At 36.4% G+C, this 15,530-nt stretch overlaps 1 protein-coding gene across 4 annotated transcripts in view; it reads right to left on the reverse strand.

Moving 5' to 3' along the window:
- The window catches only part of CEP70 (centrosomal protein 70), an 82,034-nt gene that overhangs the window by 31,383 nt on the left and 35,121 nt on the right, over positions 1 to 15,530 (reverse strand). For all 4 annotated transcript variants that reach the window (XR_014824021.1, XM_003358573.6, XM_013982062.3 and 1 more), the window contains exons 7-8: positions 10,493 to 10,662; positions 4,918 to 4,974 (exon numbers count right to left, since the gene is read on the reverse strand). Coding sequence is in view for 3 of the 4 variants with exons in the window: in XM_003358573.6 (XP_003358621.3) it covers positions 4,918 to 4,974; positions 10,493 to 10,662 (227 nt within the window). In the remaining variant the exon portion in view is untranslated. The remainder of the gene's footprint in view (positions 1 to 4,917; positions 4,975 to 10,492; positions 10,663 to 15,530) is intronic.

The following is a 15,530-nucleotide window of genomic DNA, read 5'->3' on the forward strand; positions in this document are numbered from 1 at the left end:
CCTATGTTACTTTCCTTGGCTGCTTAATCCTACCTATCAAGGTAGCCAGGGAAATATTAATAAGAAAATCTAGCAATATATCCCATGTAATCTATACTGATATACTAACACTGGGTAAAGGGAAAAAGTAGGTAAAGTAACACATCTGAGAGCCTATCATTTTAAAACTTACTTTCCCTCATGTCTGCAGTTTTCTAAGACTTCCAATTGCTTGACTTGTATTCAAATTTCTACTGCCTTGATTGCTGCTTCCTTTGCATTCCCTGAGTTTTCTCATGTACAGAGACAGAAAAGAAATACCAGTCCATAGTATTGAGAAATTGCCCTTTACAAGTCTCTCTGAAGGATTTCTCAAGCCTGCACCCTAAAATACAGGCCCCAGATGGTGTGCCACAGGTGTGCTGTGCCAAGATATTCATCTCCCTCAGCCCTCAGGACAACTGGCCAGAGGTTTTCAGCCAGTGTGGTATACAAACATCACTTCCTGTGTTTCATGATGAAATAAACTTGGGACAATGCTGCCCTTAAAAAATGGGTGTCAAGTAGAGGGATTCTACCTCTGCAAGAGGCCCATGTCCCATCTGTCTTGCTCTGCTAGCTCCTTGGGTACATACGTCCTTTTCCTGAGCTTCCTGTTTATCACACTTAGGCCTCCAAATTGTAGCCCATCTTCCTTCTTTTTCTCTTTCACCTCTTTCATCTTTCAACTCTTCCATCTCCTTTTTTTTTTAGTAATATATGTGTCAGTTAATTATTACACCCTTCTTTTAAGTACTACTGTTTCTTCAGGTGATACTAATTTGCAGATCTCAAAATTTACCTTGAAGTGGCTATAATTGCTCTATCAAGTTAGTATTTACTCTTAGAGATGGATAAACTCAGCTCAGTCAACGAACCATGAAAAATTCCCTACTTAGGACAGACTGCAAAGTATAAATGCCTTCTAGTTTCTCATCTATGGGAACATTATGTATAATGCAGCTCCTATTTTCTTCCTACATCCTCCCTTAATGAGAGGCTGTCAATCCAAGTATCTGACCTGAGCATAATTTGTACAGGCCAAAGTATTTCAATTCAGCTAGACCAGTGCTAACAGGAATGCTAAGCAAAAAAGTAATTCCTTTCCCCCAAGATTCTTGCTCCCCAATCTCAGATTTTCACTACAAATTTATGACAAAGTCGATACCACCACCCCCAAAAGCCTCAATCCTTTTACTACATTTAGTCAGAGGACCCCAGTTTGCACAACCTCAGAGGGAACTTCTCACAGCATATTCTACATGAAAACTTTCAATGACGGCTATGGTAAATCTTCTCTAGTCTTATTACAAATCCCAAATTCTCTCTCTTCATCATCAAAATCAGTTGTCAGCAAACTGCTGGTAGCATCTAGCAGGGTTTTTGCAACTAATGTTTTATGGAATACAGTCATATCAATTCATTGACATTGACAGTCTATGGCTGATTTTGTGCTCAACAGTAGAGAAGAGTAGCTGCAAAAATACTACATAGACTAAAATACCTAAAATATATACTCCCTGGCTCTTTAAAAAGTCAACCAAATCCTGAACCTAGTCAGCAATTACTAAAGAAACAGACCAAAGATCTGGACCATAAAATATTTTTAGAGCATTGAGTTTTAATTACAAACATTAAAAACCTGATTTTATTTCTAAATCTAACCTTCTAGGTTCTCAAAAAAAACAGATTTAGCCTTAATAGGCTCACATTCCTGAATGGCATCACCTGGCTGAAGCGTACAGTAGTTGCCCCCTTAAGACAGATGGTACACAGTTCTCCAGTTTGCCCAAGTTCCCATCTAATCTGCTTCACTCATTTTCATTATTTTCCTGATTTTGTAAGCATAACAGTTTGCAACCTCTCAAGCCATGTAATTCTTCATTGCCTTTCTCTTTACCCTTATATACTGTGATTGTTTAATGTCAACTTGGTTAGGCTATGGTGCCTAGCTACTTGGTCAAACACCAGTCTAGATATTGCCATGAGGTATTTTTTTAGATGTGACTAACATTCAAATCAATAGACTTTAGTAAAGCATATCATCCTTCATAATGTGGGTAGATGTGCCTCATGCAATTAGTTAAAGGTCTTAGGAGCAAAGACAGACATCCAAGAAGTGAGGTTTTCTGCCTCCAGAGTGCCTTCAGCCCCAACACTTCAAAATTAACTCTTCCCTGGGTATCTGGCCTACATGCCAGCCTCACAGATTTCAGACTCACCAGCCTCACAATCACATGAACCAATTCCTTTAAATCTCTCTCTATATAAAAATGTACATTCTATTGGTTATGTTTCTCTGTAGAACCCTAATATACATACCAACAGCCCCATCGCCCAGCTTTTCTGTATCAAAGGAAAAAGCACCTTTATTCTTTCTAAGGCAAATGATGTCATTTATTATAGCTTACTCTTGAATGATTGCTCTCCATAAGTTACTACCTCCATGAACATAATTAACAAATCCCTTGAAGTCCAACCAAAATGGTTTAATTACAGTGCCATAAAAAATTCCACTCTTTTGTATCTATGAACTTTTACTCACAGATAAGCAGTCTAAAATTGCTTTACCTTTTTTGGCCTTACTGCTTTCCCAAAATTTACTAATTTTCAAAGCTTAAGCACAAACCCCATCTGCTTTGTAAAGGCTTCCCTGGCTACACCATCCACAACAAATTCACTCCTGTTATCAACTCCTGTCTTACTTACTATTTGTATAGTTTTTTAGTAATTACTCTATTGTGACATTATGTATTAGAGGCTTTTAAGTCTCCTATTTTTCTCAATTATTAACATGTTTACATTTAATCTCCCTTACTAGACTGCAAGTTCCTAGAAGGTTAAGAACCATGTCCAAAACGGTCTTATCTCTGCAGAATCCAACACCATGCCTACCATCTAATAGACAGCTTCATTTGGAAATCAGAAGGTCCCTGAGTTATCTGATATAACGTTTTATGAACAGAAAGAAGCAAGGAGTTGCTCTATCATTAGTTGTTCTTTTCTTGTCTTCCCTCCCTCCCTTTTTCACTTCTTTCTTCCCCCTCTTCCCTCCATCCTGCTTTTTTTTTTTTTAAGGGTCTCCAAGGTTCTAGAAGGAATCAGCAACCAGCACAGATCTGCCATTAGTCCTACTGGTTTGTGGAAAGTCATTATTCTTGGGGCAAGAGTACTAGACAATGTATGCTTGATAAAAGCAAAGAATTTATCTGCTTTATTCTAGTTTACCTATTCTATCTGTTTAGTACCTTAAAAAGAACATGTCTGGAAATAGGTGCTCAAATAAATATTTCTTCAAAGAACTGTTTCATTTCATTTATAAACAATGAAAACAAACAGCCACTGTTTTAATGACCTTATATTCAAGCAGTTTAGATTATTTGGCCTTGGATATCTCTCAGCTATTTTTGGTTAGTCAAAGACCAACACTTGATTCATTTTTTTTAAATTTTGTTTTTATTAGGGCTACACCCACGCATATGGAAGTTCCCAGGCTAGGGGTTGAATCAGAGCTGCAGCTGCCAACCTACACCACAGCCATAGCAACATGGGATCCGAGCCATGTCTGCAACATGTACCACAGCTCACAGCAACGCTGGATCCTTAACCCACTGAGCTAGGCCAGGAATCGAACCCGCATCCTCATGGATACTAGTTGGGTTCGTTAACCACTGAGCCATGATAGGAACTCTGCAACAATATGTTTTAACATAAGTAGTAAAAAAAAATCTCGAAGAGCTTTATAAAAAAGAAATTTGAACATGTATTAATGGCAATTTTTGGCATTAATTACAAAACCACTTTAGCTTACATGCAAGATCTACATTATTTTTATTCTTTTGAAATAAACTCAGCTACTGCAAGTTGTATTTATTCCCTTCTCTAAATATGATTGAAGTATCTAGAGACCTCTTTCACAAGGGCTCCATATTGCTTGAGGACTATATTCTGGCTTGTCCTAGCCTCTTTCAAAATATTCTGAAGAACTACAGGCAAGAGTCCCAGTGCTGACTAATCAGATAGCAAAAGGCAAGACATGTTGGAAATGTAGTACTTGAACTATTCACTATCCTCAGTGTTATTGGTGCATCCTGTGTAAATGGGAGCTGAATTTGATACCAGGTGCTTTTAACTAGGCATAAATTAAAAGTCTTCACTGCAAGAATAGGATACCTATACCTCTAAAAGTATAATGCAGTGCTATTTTGTCCACTTGTGTCTTAGGTGTTTACTGAAGCTTTATTAAAACTAAAGTATCAAGAATATTGATACTTCCATAGTATCCTTAAAGTTATGTCCATGCTTTAAAGAGTTTCTCTGTAGGAGAGAAATGGCATCTATACCATGTTTTAAAATTCTGAGACATTTTAGCTGCTTTCCAGGCTTTTAAATTATTAAGCAATTCAGCTTGTTATTGGAAATACAAGTCTATGATGTCATCCAGGAAGCCCTTTTGGGGAAACTGCAAAGTCACAGTGTCACTGCCATATAGCTTCATTAGAATTCTTGCGCCACAGCTGAAACGAACCCCCTATTTTTTCAGTTCCCCCAGATACCATTTAGAACTTTAAAAGTGGTGGGTAAAAACTTAAGGAGCCTTTTCCATTATTTTAGGTTACAGAAAACTTTGTAGATTTAATACAGTGTGTATCTCTAATTTACATTAATCACTATGCTAATGAGTATGTAAAACATTCTTTTGCATTGATGCATTTTGTACCTCCCTCCATTAAAAGCATAATAGCAAAAAAGAAATTTGTAGTTACATATTAGGTAGATTATTCATATATCAGGTAGATTTCCAAAGCATATTTAATGTTTCAAAAGGTCATAAAATCTTTTGTTATAATTCATTACTATACAGTAACTTTAATAACTGTAATATAGGACTAGTCATACCTTTGTCTACGAAGTTTTCTAATTTTAGATTCATAGTAATCAATTAGGCAAAGCAACCTAGAAAATAGATAAATTGAATTATTTTCAAAATGCTATATTGGAACATTTACTATTCTCTCTACACAATTTCAAATTAGTGATAAACATACAGGTTATCTAGCATATTCACTAAAAATTTAAGTGATGATTGTGGAAGCAAGTATCATACTATGCCACATATTTTTACTTTAATATATAGATTTTATAATAACCACAACTGTTAAATCTCAACATATTAAACATATAGTCTTCTTATCCAAACAATTCTACCTCTAGCAATCACTCCCACAGAAATATTTTTCCAAGTCTGTAACCCAAGATGAACAAAGTTGTTCAATGCACCATTACTTATGAGTGAAAACTCAGAAACAACCTAAATATTCTTCAACAAGGGAAAAATTAAATAAATAATGGCATATCTAGGAGTTTCCATTGTGGCTTGGTGGGTTAAGAATCTGACTAGTATCCATGAGGATGCGGGTTCGATACCTGGCCCTGCTCAGTGGGTTAAGGATCTGGCATTGCCTTGAGCTGTGATGTAGGTCACAGACGTGGCTCAGATCCCATGTTGCTGTGGTTGTGGTGCAGGCTGGCAGCTGCAGCTCTAATTTGACCCCTAGCCTGGAACCTTCCATGTGCCACAAGTGTGTGGCCCTAAAAATAAATAAATAAATAATGGCACGTCCATACTATAGAAAATGATGATGCATCAGAAGAGAGAATGTAAATTTGTATATCCTAATGAAAACTGATAAGGGAAAAAAATTAATGTTGCATAGCCAAATGTATAGTATTACTCTTTTTTTTAAGTAAATAACTATATAAATCTGTATACATATTGAAAAGAACATATACTTTTATGGGTTCTTAACTAGGGAAGAGTGTTGGTTGTCACAATGAATAGCTGGGAAGGAGGCAGGATGCTAAAAGCTCATCAATGAACATGAGAGCCCTATGCGATGGAGAATGGTCCCACCCAAAAAGCCAACAGCACTCACATTGTGAAACACTCAAAAGGACATAAACCAAACTGTTAAAAGTGGTTATCTCTGGGACGTGAGAATCAGGAGGGGTAAGCAGGTCTATAACATTTTACTTTACATACTTCTATGTTGTTTGAATTTTTTCTAAGAATTTATTGCTTTCGTAATTTGAAAAAATCCTCAAAGAAAAATAACACTATACTTTCACATATTATTATCTTTAAAGCAAGAATTTATATTGCTTTCTAACTCCTATCTTGGGAAAATTACTTACCCGTCTCCTTTTTCAGAGCTAATTCAACCAACTGTTTTTTAAAAATACCATAACTTTCTGAATTATCCTTTCTCTTCAAACTTTCCCCATCCCAACACATAGCAGTTCTCATATTATCCCTCAAATATGCTTTAATTTCTTTTATATACTTCATAAGCCCCTTATTTCTCCCTATGCTACCATTCCATTTCTATCTTTTTCCTTTGTGGCAAACTTTATTCATTCTGAAAGACTGTTACCTTCAGCAAACTTTTACAGAGGACTTAATGTATGTCAGGCCATGAATTTTGAACAAATAAGAGAGTGGGAAGGCACCATGTAACACCTCTCACTACCTTCTTCTGGAAACACTCTTGTTTCTTGGTTAGCCAGACACACAAATGTAACTCATCTTCTGCCTCTTTATCTAAAATTTAGAAGTTCTCTGGAGCTTGGCCCTTCTAATTGCAGGTCTGATACCTCTACGTGGCTAATAGAAGGTACTTAAGCACATGTCTGTAAAAGAAATCTATCATCCTCCTTTCCCATTCCCCAATCCTACCTTGAAATCTGACGATCTTTGATATTCTCCTTCTTTCATCATGTACAGCCTATCAATTCCTGCCCATCTCCTTTCTTTTGGCCCTAAAACCAACCTTCATTATCTCCCAACTAGATTATTAAAACTGATTACTAAGTTAACTGTCTCTGGGTTTAACTTCTTTTTACAATATTTTGTCAATTTCCTTTGTAAAGCAAAGCGACCCAGCTATTTATATACATACACACACACACACATTCTTTTTCTCACATTATCCATCTAGTTCCCTGTGCTATACAGCAGGACCTCATTGCTTAATTTCTCTCTCTCTCTTTTTTTTTTTTTTTTTTTTTTTTTTTTGCTTTTTAGGGCCACACATATGGCATATGGATGTTCCCAGGCTTGGAGTCAAATCAGAGCTGCAGCTGCCAGCCTACGCCAGAGCCACAGCCACTCCAGATCTGAGCCATGTCTGTGACCTACACTACAGCTCACAGCAATGCTGGATCCTTAGCCCATTGAGCAAGGCCGGGGATCGGTCCTGCATCCTCATGGATACTAGAAGGATTCGTTACTGTGGAGCCATAATGGGAACTCCTTCATTGTTTAATTTCCTTGCTCAGAAATCCTGAGGTTTTTTTATCCTGCTACACAGAAAGGAGAACCTAAACTCTTCAGCCTGGAGTTGAAGCCCCTCAAAGTTCCAGCACCTTTCCTTCCATATTGTCTCCTAAGATACCATCATCTCATGCACCCTGTGTTCCAGACCTCTTGGATTACCTGGCCTACTTGCCACTCCCAAATGCAGTTTTCCTGCCACCATATTTCTCTAACTAGAACACCCTTTTCCTCATTAATACTTATTAAAATTCTACAGTTCCTAATAATCTAGATTACAAGTTGCCTCTTTCATGAAGCCTTTCTGGTCATCCCTATCTTCCTCAATGGAAACTAATCTCTCCTTATGCCACATCCAGTTAGTATCCTGATCCTGTTTGCCTTTTTGTTACAGAACATACCACAATCTGTCCTTTATTTCACTTACCTAATAAGTATGTGTCTATCTACCCAACTAGACTATCAGATCTATAAACACAGAAAACATGACTTTACTCATCTGTGTATGTCCTATAAGGTTTTGCCCAATGCCTTTGAAACCTGTGACAGGAGCTGCAGTGGCTGTAACTCATGCATTACTAATAAGGTTAAATTCACAATTCTTATGTTCTTTACTCAGACTGAAAATTTATTAAAAACCAAGTAAAGTGGATAATCTATAGGCCGTTAATTTCATACCTCAATTAGCTTGACTTCATCTGGCACTTGGTAAGTTCTTTCAGTACTTCTCTCTTTCTTGCCCTCTCACTCACTCAAATTGGCTATTATTTTGTTTTTGTTTTCATTCTTTTTCCTCTCTCTTAGTACGCTTATTCTCCCACTGTAATTATCTCTCTCCTTTTTGTTCTTCCGTACTCCTACCTTTTCTTTGCTTTTCTATTCATTCACACTTACTTCCAACTATAGTTTGTTATTATTTATATTTTTATCCCTGTTCTTCCTTCAAAAAGATAAAAATTGTATATATATGTGTATATATGTTGCATATCTCTCAAATAATTATCAAAACAATCTATAGTTTTAACTTGTTTTTAACTTATATGTGACCTCACTTATTTTTATAGTAAAATAGGAATATCTAATTAGTAAAGATCACCAATTCTACTATGTAAACACATTAAGACTAATTAAAATGTAATTAGTATATACTATTACGTGAAAGTGGTGGTGCTACATTTATACAAAAAAGGAGAAGTATGAATGTAATATTCATACTGCCTGTATTTGCTAAAAAAATAACACTAAGCATTTAAATTTCCTATAGGGAGAAGTAAGGAGTAGGGTTAATAGGACAGGAATGAAAACACAATTTCTTCAAATATAAGTAATTAGGGTTTTGACTTTAGAACTGTATAAATGTCTCACATATTCAAAAGTATATACATTTAAAAAGCCAACCCTAAAAGCTGAAAACAATCTGAGACAAATAAATGTAACTATATATTAATTTGGTGTAACAAACATATGGAAAATAAATATTTCAAGATATTTTAGAACACTGTAGAATATATTATTAATGTCAAAGATAATTGCAAATAAATTTAAATTTCATTCAGTAGGCTTATTGTTAGTAGCAATTCTGGTATTACTATTTTGAAACTAATTTTATATATTATAGGATAAAGCAAATAATTATGATAGTACTCTTAGGAATAAGGATTTTCAGTGTAGAAGAAAAGAGTTACAAATGTAAAATCAGAGTTTAAATAAAAGTCCTGTAATGTCAGTTTCCATTGGAAAAAAATCATTAGTGGTTTGTCTTTTTTCCCCAGAAAAGTTCCTAGTACTTGCTACTAAAAAGTCCTAAAATCAATGACAACACAAATAAAGGTAAGCAACCTAAACACCCAAACTGTGGTATCTAAAAACCATTCCTGACTAAAAGGAACCAGAGCTCTTTTGAGAAATATTGAATTAATTAACTTTAAATTAGCTGATATTAAAACGTTTAGTGTTAGTCTTAACAAATACATAACTCCATTCCTCAAAAGAACTCTTAGAGCAAAAACGTACAGGATGTGCATTCTGCCTAATAAGAAATCTAACCAGATTAACGGAGCTGGGTCAAAAGGATATAGTACCAACATGAAAAAGTTCCCACTGGACAATGACAGAATAATCTGATTATTAAATCCCATGAGTTAATAACATTTGAAAAAAAGAGATCAACAAATAAAAAATCTTATCACTTATCATTAGAGATCATTAGGACACCAATTCCTTACTCTAAAAAGTGAAAATTAAAATAAAAGAACTGAGCATTGCTCGGTGGTTAACGAACTTGACTAGTATCCATGAGGATGCAGGTTCAATCCCTGGCCTTGTTCAGGGGGTTGGGGATTCGGCATTGCCATGAGCTGTGGTGTAGGTTGCAGACGTGGCTCAGATCCCACATTGCTGTGGCTGTGGTGTAGGCCAGCAGCTATAGTTCCGATTTGACCCCTAGCCTAGGAACCTCCATATGCCGCAGGTACAGCCCTAAAAAGACAAAAGACAAAAAAACAAAAACAAAAAACTGAGCATTGCTCTCACCTTCCCTGTAACAAATCAACTAATACAACTAAATAGCCCTACTCAACAGGAAAAATTATTTCTTATGGAAGAATTCCAGGAAAAAAGAAAAGAGAAAAAAAGAGCAGAATTGAAAACAATCTTGCAAGATCATCAATGGGTGAGACAATTAGTTGAAAGAATGATGGGAAACTTTACAGTGGAAGGATCAGATTATTATTTGAACCCCCTCAACAATCTTAACATCCCTAAAACAATCTTAGCATCCCTAAAATTATGTGCCTCCTGATATAATTAGAAGCATACATCACCACCTTAAATATTTCATCAAAAATACTTGCATCTGAATTTAGTTCTAACTTCCTATTTAGAGGAAAAACAGGATATAGAAGGATAAATTAATCACATGGCAAGAAAGCAATAGATAAATCTAGCATGTACTTCTCCAAAGACAAATGACCATTTTCTTCAACAAGTTAATGACATAGAAAAGAAAAAAAAAAAAAAATGCAGAGAAGAGGGAGAGGAAGACTTCTCCAGTTTAAAAGAGATATAACCACATCCAAGACGAAATCTGTTTTTAAAAAATTATGAATCTAGCTACATATCAATTTATGTAGCAAACATTACTGTCTATCCAAGATGGTATGAGGAACTCTTTTGCAGAGATAGGAAAACACTCTGTTTTGAGTGACAATGCGCTCTTCTTCCTCCTTTGTTAATCTATAGATATCCTTTTGCAAAGAAGCAATAGTCTCTTGTTGCTCCATTCGTTTTTTCTTATAATGCTGACATTTTGCCTGTAAGAAATTTTTCAAAAAATATAAATTATGGTTAGATACAATTAGGACATACTATCTTAACAATATTGTATACACCTATCTTCACAGTTTCTATCAAGCTGCTTCATTTAAGAACATCAGAACTGAGGCTGTTTCAAATGGATGCCAGCTCCAAGAACACTGAGAAGTCATAAATGCAAAAATTGTAACAAAATCAGAGTAAAAATGGGAAAATACAGCTTATACTTGCATGCATTCAAGGTTTCATAATAAGTAAAAGGACTCAACTTCTAAAACTGATATAATTTTATATATAGGTTTAGATGAAAATAATAATCAGGAAGGGATCAATATTAGGAATGTTAAAAAGAATCAAAAATTAAAATTAAGTGATAAATGATCATTCAGGATCTCAGGTGTTTTAATCAACTTAGGGATTCATGTATTATGGGAAGCTGAAAATTCAGAGTAAGTCCCTAACCAGTAATTTTTGTTTTTTAAATGGCCACACTTGTGGCACATGGAAGTTCCCAGGCTAGTGGATGAAATGCAACTGCAGCTGACAGCCTACCATAGCCACAGCCATGCTGGAACCAGGCCACATCTGTGACCTACACTGAAGCTTTGCAGCAATGGGATCCTTAGCCCACTAAGTGAGACCAGGGATAGAATCTACTTCCTCATGTTTACTAGTTGGATTCTTAACCCGCTGAGCCACAACAGGAACTCCCTAACCAATAATTTATTAATAAATAATATGTTCCCCAAGATTTATATGAGGGAATATAAATTTTATTTTATTTTATTTGTTTGTCTTTTTAGGGCCATACTCATGGCATATGGAAATTCCCAGACTAGAGGTTGAATCTTATACCACAGCCACAGCAACACAGGATCCAAGCCATGTCTGCAACCTGCACCACAGCTCACAGCAACATCAGATCCTCAACCCACTGAGCAAGGCAGGGACCAAAGCCACGTCCTCATGGATAATAGTTGGGTTTGTTACTGCTAAGTCACAACGGGCACTCTGGAATATAAATCTGGAATACTCTCTTGTCTTCAGTGAAATATCACTGGTCTGGTTTTCCTTTATTCCATAGCTTTCATCCCTCAGTGTCTTTTGAAAGCTCATTATCAACAGCACAATCACTGTTACTATTAATACACTTTTTATAAAGCTCAGGAGAAAACTCTATCCCTATCTGGCCTGAATAATACTAAGATATACCACTTTCAGAAGAGGATGCCATATCTAAGCACAGTTTATCTGCTGTGTCAAGTGTCAAGTTTGTGGAGACTTTGGGGGGTAGAGGGGAGACTCAGCTTCAGGTCCTATACCATCTCCCAGTAACTACCAGCTATACCCAGAACTGATCCTCAGCCTCAGCCCCACCCTGAAAGCCAGGAAGTAGCTCAACAGCCAAGTGACATAGGTCCCAGTTCCACCTCTATCTACAAATTAGCCATGAAACTAGAATAAGTAAATTTTGCAAGGTTTCGAGATGTAAAAGATATAGGAATCAATTGTATTTCTCCTGAGTCATTCTATGAGGCCAGTATTCCCTACTACCAAAATCAGACAACACAAGAAAAGAGAACCACAAATCAACATCCTTTAAACGTTGATGCAAAATCTCAACAAGTTACTAGCAAACCAAATTTAGCAGCATAGCAAACCAAATTGAGCAGCATAATTAAAAGGATTATATGCCATGTCCAAGTGGGATTTATTCCTGGAATGCAGGAATGGTTCAACATATGAAAAAACCAATGTAATACACTACATTAACAAAATAAAAGGAAAAAAAAAAAGCCATCTCAACTAACGCAGAGGCAGCATTTAACAAAATCCAACACCCTTTCATGATAAAAACAGTCAGCAAACTAGGTAGGAAACTACCTCAACATAACATTAGCCATCTATTTGAACATCATACTCAACACTAAAAAACTGAAAGCCTTTCCTCTAATATCAGGAAGCAGACAAAGATGCTTGCATTCACCATTTCTATTCCACATAGTACTGGAGGTCCTAGCCAGAGAGTCAGAGCAATAAATAAATAAATAAATAAATAAATAAATAAATAAAGGCATCCAAATTGGAAAGGAAGAAGTAAAATTATCTCTGTTCACAGATGATAAGATTATTGAATCACTGTGCTGTGATTCATTCTAAAGAATGGAATATGGAATATTCCATATGGACTATCGAGGGACCCCACATAGCCAAAACGATCTTGAAAAAGAACAAAGTTAAAGCTCTCACACTCCCTGATTTCAAAGTTTACTACAAAGCCAAAGTAATCAAAACAATGTAGTACTGGCAGAAAAAACTAATGGGGTAGAACAGAGACCCCAAAATAATCTGGCAGATATATGGTCAAGACCATTCAGTGTGAGAAAGAACAGGATTTGCCCAACAATTGCTGGTGGGAAAACTAGGTATCTACATGTAAAAAATGAAACTGGACCCTTATCTTACACCATATACAAAAATTAACAAAATGGACCAAAGGTCTAAATGTACAGGCTAAAACTATAAAACTCTTAGAAGAAAACATAAGGCAAAAGCTTCATGACACTGGATTGGGCAATCATATCTTAGTTATGACACCAAAAGCACAAGCAACAGAAGAAAAAATAGGTAAATTTGACTTCATAAAAATTTAAAACTTTTGTGCAATCAAAAGGATACTATTGGAGTTCCCGATGCAGCATAGCAGGTTAAATATCCTGCTTTGTTTCTATAGCAGAGTGGGTTTGATCCCTGACCCAGAACAGTGGGTTAGGGATCTGCTATTGCTGCAGCTGTGACTCAGATTTGATCCCTGGCCCAGGAACTTCCATACACCATGGGTGCAGCCAGCAAAAATAATAAATAAATAAATAGGATGTTATTAACAGAGCAAAATGGCAATCAACAGAATGAGAGAAAATATTTGCAAATAATATATGTGATAAGGAATCAATATCCAGAATAAACAAAGAACTCCAAGTCAATAAAAACATAAGTCTGATTTTAAAATGGGCAAAGAGGAGTCCCCATTGTGGCTCAGCTGTAAGGAACCCGACTAGTATGAATGAGGACGTAGGTTCTGTCCCTGGCCTCGCTCAGTGGGTTAAGGGTCCAGCGTTGTTGTGGCTGGGGTGCAGGTTGGCAGCTGCAGCTCTAATTCGACCACTAGCCTGGGAATTTCCACATGCCGTGGTGCAGCCCTAAAAAGACAATAAATAAATAAATAATAAAATGGGCATTGAATAGACATTTCTTTAAAAAAAGATACACAATGGCCAATAAGCACATCACTAACCATCAGGGAAATACAAATTAAAATCACAATGAGGGGAGTTCCCACTGAGTCTCAGCAGGTTACAAACTCGACTAGTATCCATGAGGATGTAGGTTTGATCCCTGGCCTCACTCAGTGGGTTAAAGATCCAGAGTTGCCACAAGTTGTGGTGTAGGTTGCAAATGGGGCTCAGATCTGGCGTTGCTGTTTGGCTTTGGGGTAGGATGGCAGCTGCAGCTCCAATCCAACCCCTAGCCTGGAAACTTCCATATGCCCCAGGTGCAGCCCTAAAAAGCAAAAAACAAAAAAAATCCACAATGAGATACCACTTCATAACCATTAGGACAAGCACTATTAACAAGAACAGAAAATAGCAAGTATGGGTAAGAAGTATTTGGAGAAATTAGAATCCTTGTGCATTGCTGCTGGGAATATAAATGGTATAGCCTCTCTGGAAAATAGCATGGCAGTTCCTCCAAAAATTAAGCACAAAACTACCATATGACCCAGCAATCCCACTTCTGGGTATACACCAAAAAAGAATTGAAAGCAAGGACTTGAGCAGATATCCATACATCCACATTGAAAGCAACATTCACCATAGCCAAAAGGTGGAAACAACCCAAGTGTCTATTGACAACTAGTATTATTCTATAATGAATAAACAAAATAACATGTGAATTAATGAATATACAAAATAAACAGGTGACCTCTGAATAATTTGGGAGTTGAGGCACCAATAATCAGTACAGTTGGAAATTCATGTATAACTTATAGTCAACCCTCAGTATCCACAGTTCCTCCACATCTGTGGATTCAACCAACTGCAATTATGAAGTACTGCAGTATTTATTACTTAAAAAAAATCTGCATATAAGTAGATGTGCACAGTTCAAACCCATGCTGTTCAAGGGTCAACTGTACATACAAGGGAATATTATCCACCCTTAAAAAGGAAGAAAATTCTGACACATGCTACAACATGGATGAATCTTGAACACATTATGCTAAATGAAATAAGCCAGTCATAAAAGGACAAATATTGTATGATTCTACTTCTATGAGGTAGAGTAGTCAAATTAAAAGAGACAAAGTAGAATGGTGGTTGCCAGAAGCTATAGGGAATGAGGAACGGAGAGTTACTGTTTAATGAGTATGGAGTTTTAGTTGAGAAGATTAAGAAAGTTCTGCATGAATGGTGAGAATGGTTGTATAACAATGCGAATATATTTAATACCACTGAAATGAAACAGGAAATACAAACATTTACACTACCATCCAAAAATGTTAAACCCTTAAGAGGTAAATCTGGTAAAACATATAGAAGACCAGTACACTCCCAATTATTAAACACTGATGAGCAAAGTTAAGGAAGACCTAAACAAATGGAGAGACGTATCATGTTCATGGACCAGAACATTCGATATTATTGAGATGCCAATTCTTTCCAAATGGATCTACATATACAATAAAATCCCAGCAGGCTTTTTTTCCTTTTTTTTGGTAGAAATCAACAAGCGGGAGTTCTCTGTGGCACAGCAAGTTAAGGATCTAGCACTATCACTGCAGCAACTTGGGTCACTGCTCTGGCAC

Source organism: Sus scrofa, chromosome 13 (genome assembly GCF_054392235.1).
Source record: "Sus scrofa isolate SSC_HxYL_T2T_F1_AM1 chromosome 13, Sscrofa_HxYL_maternal_Yorkshire_Landrace_v2.0, whole genome shotgun sequence".
Lineage (NCBI taxonomy): Eukaryota > Metazoa > Chordata > Mammalia > Artiodactyla > Suidae > Sus > Sus scrofa.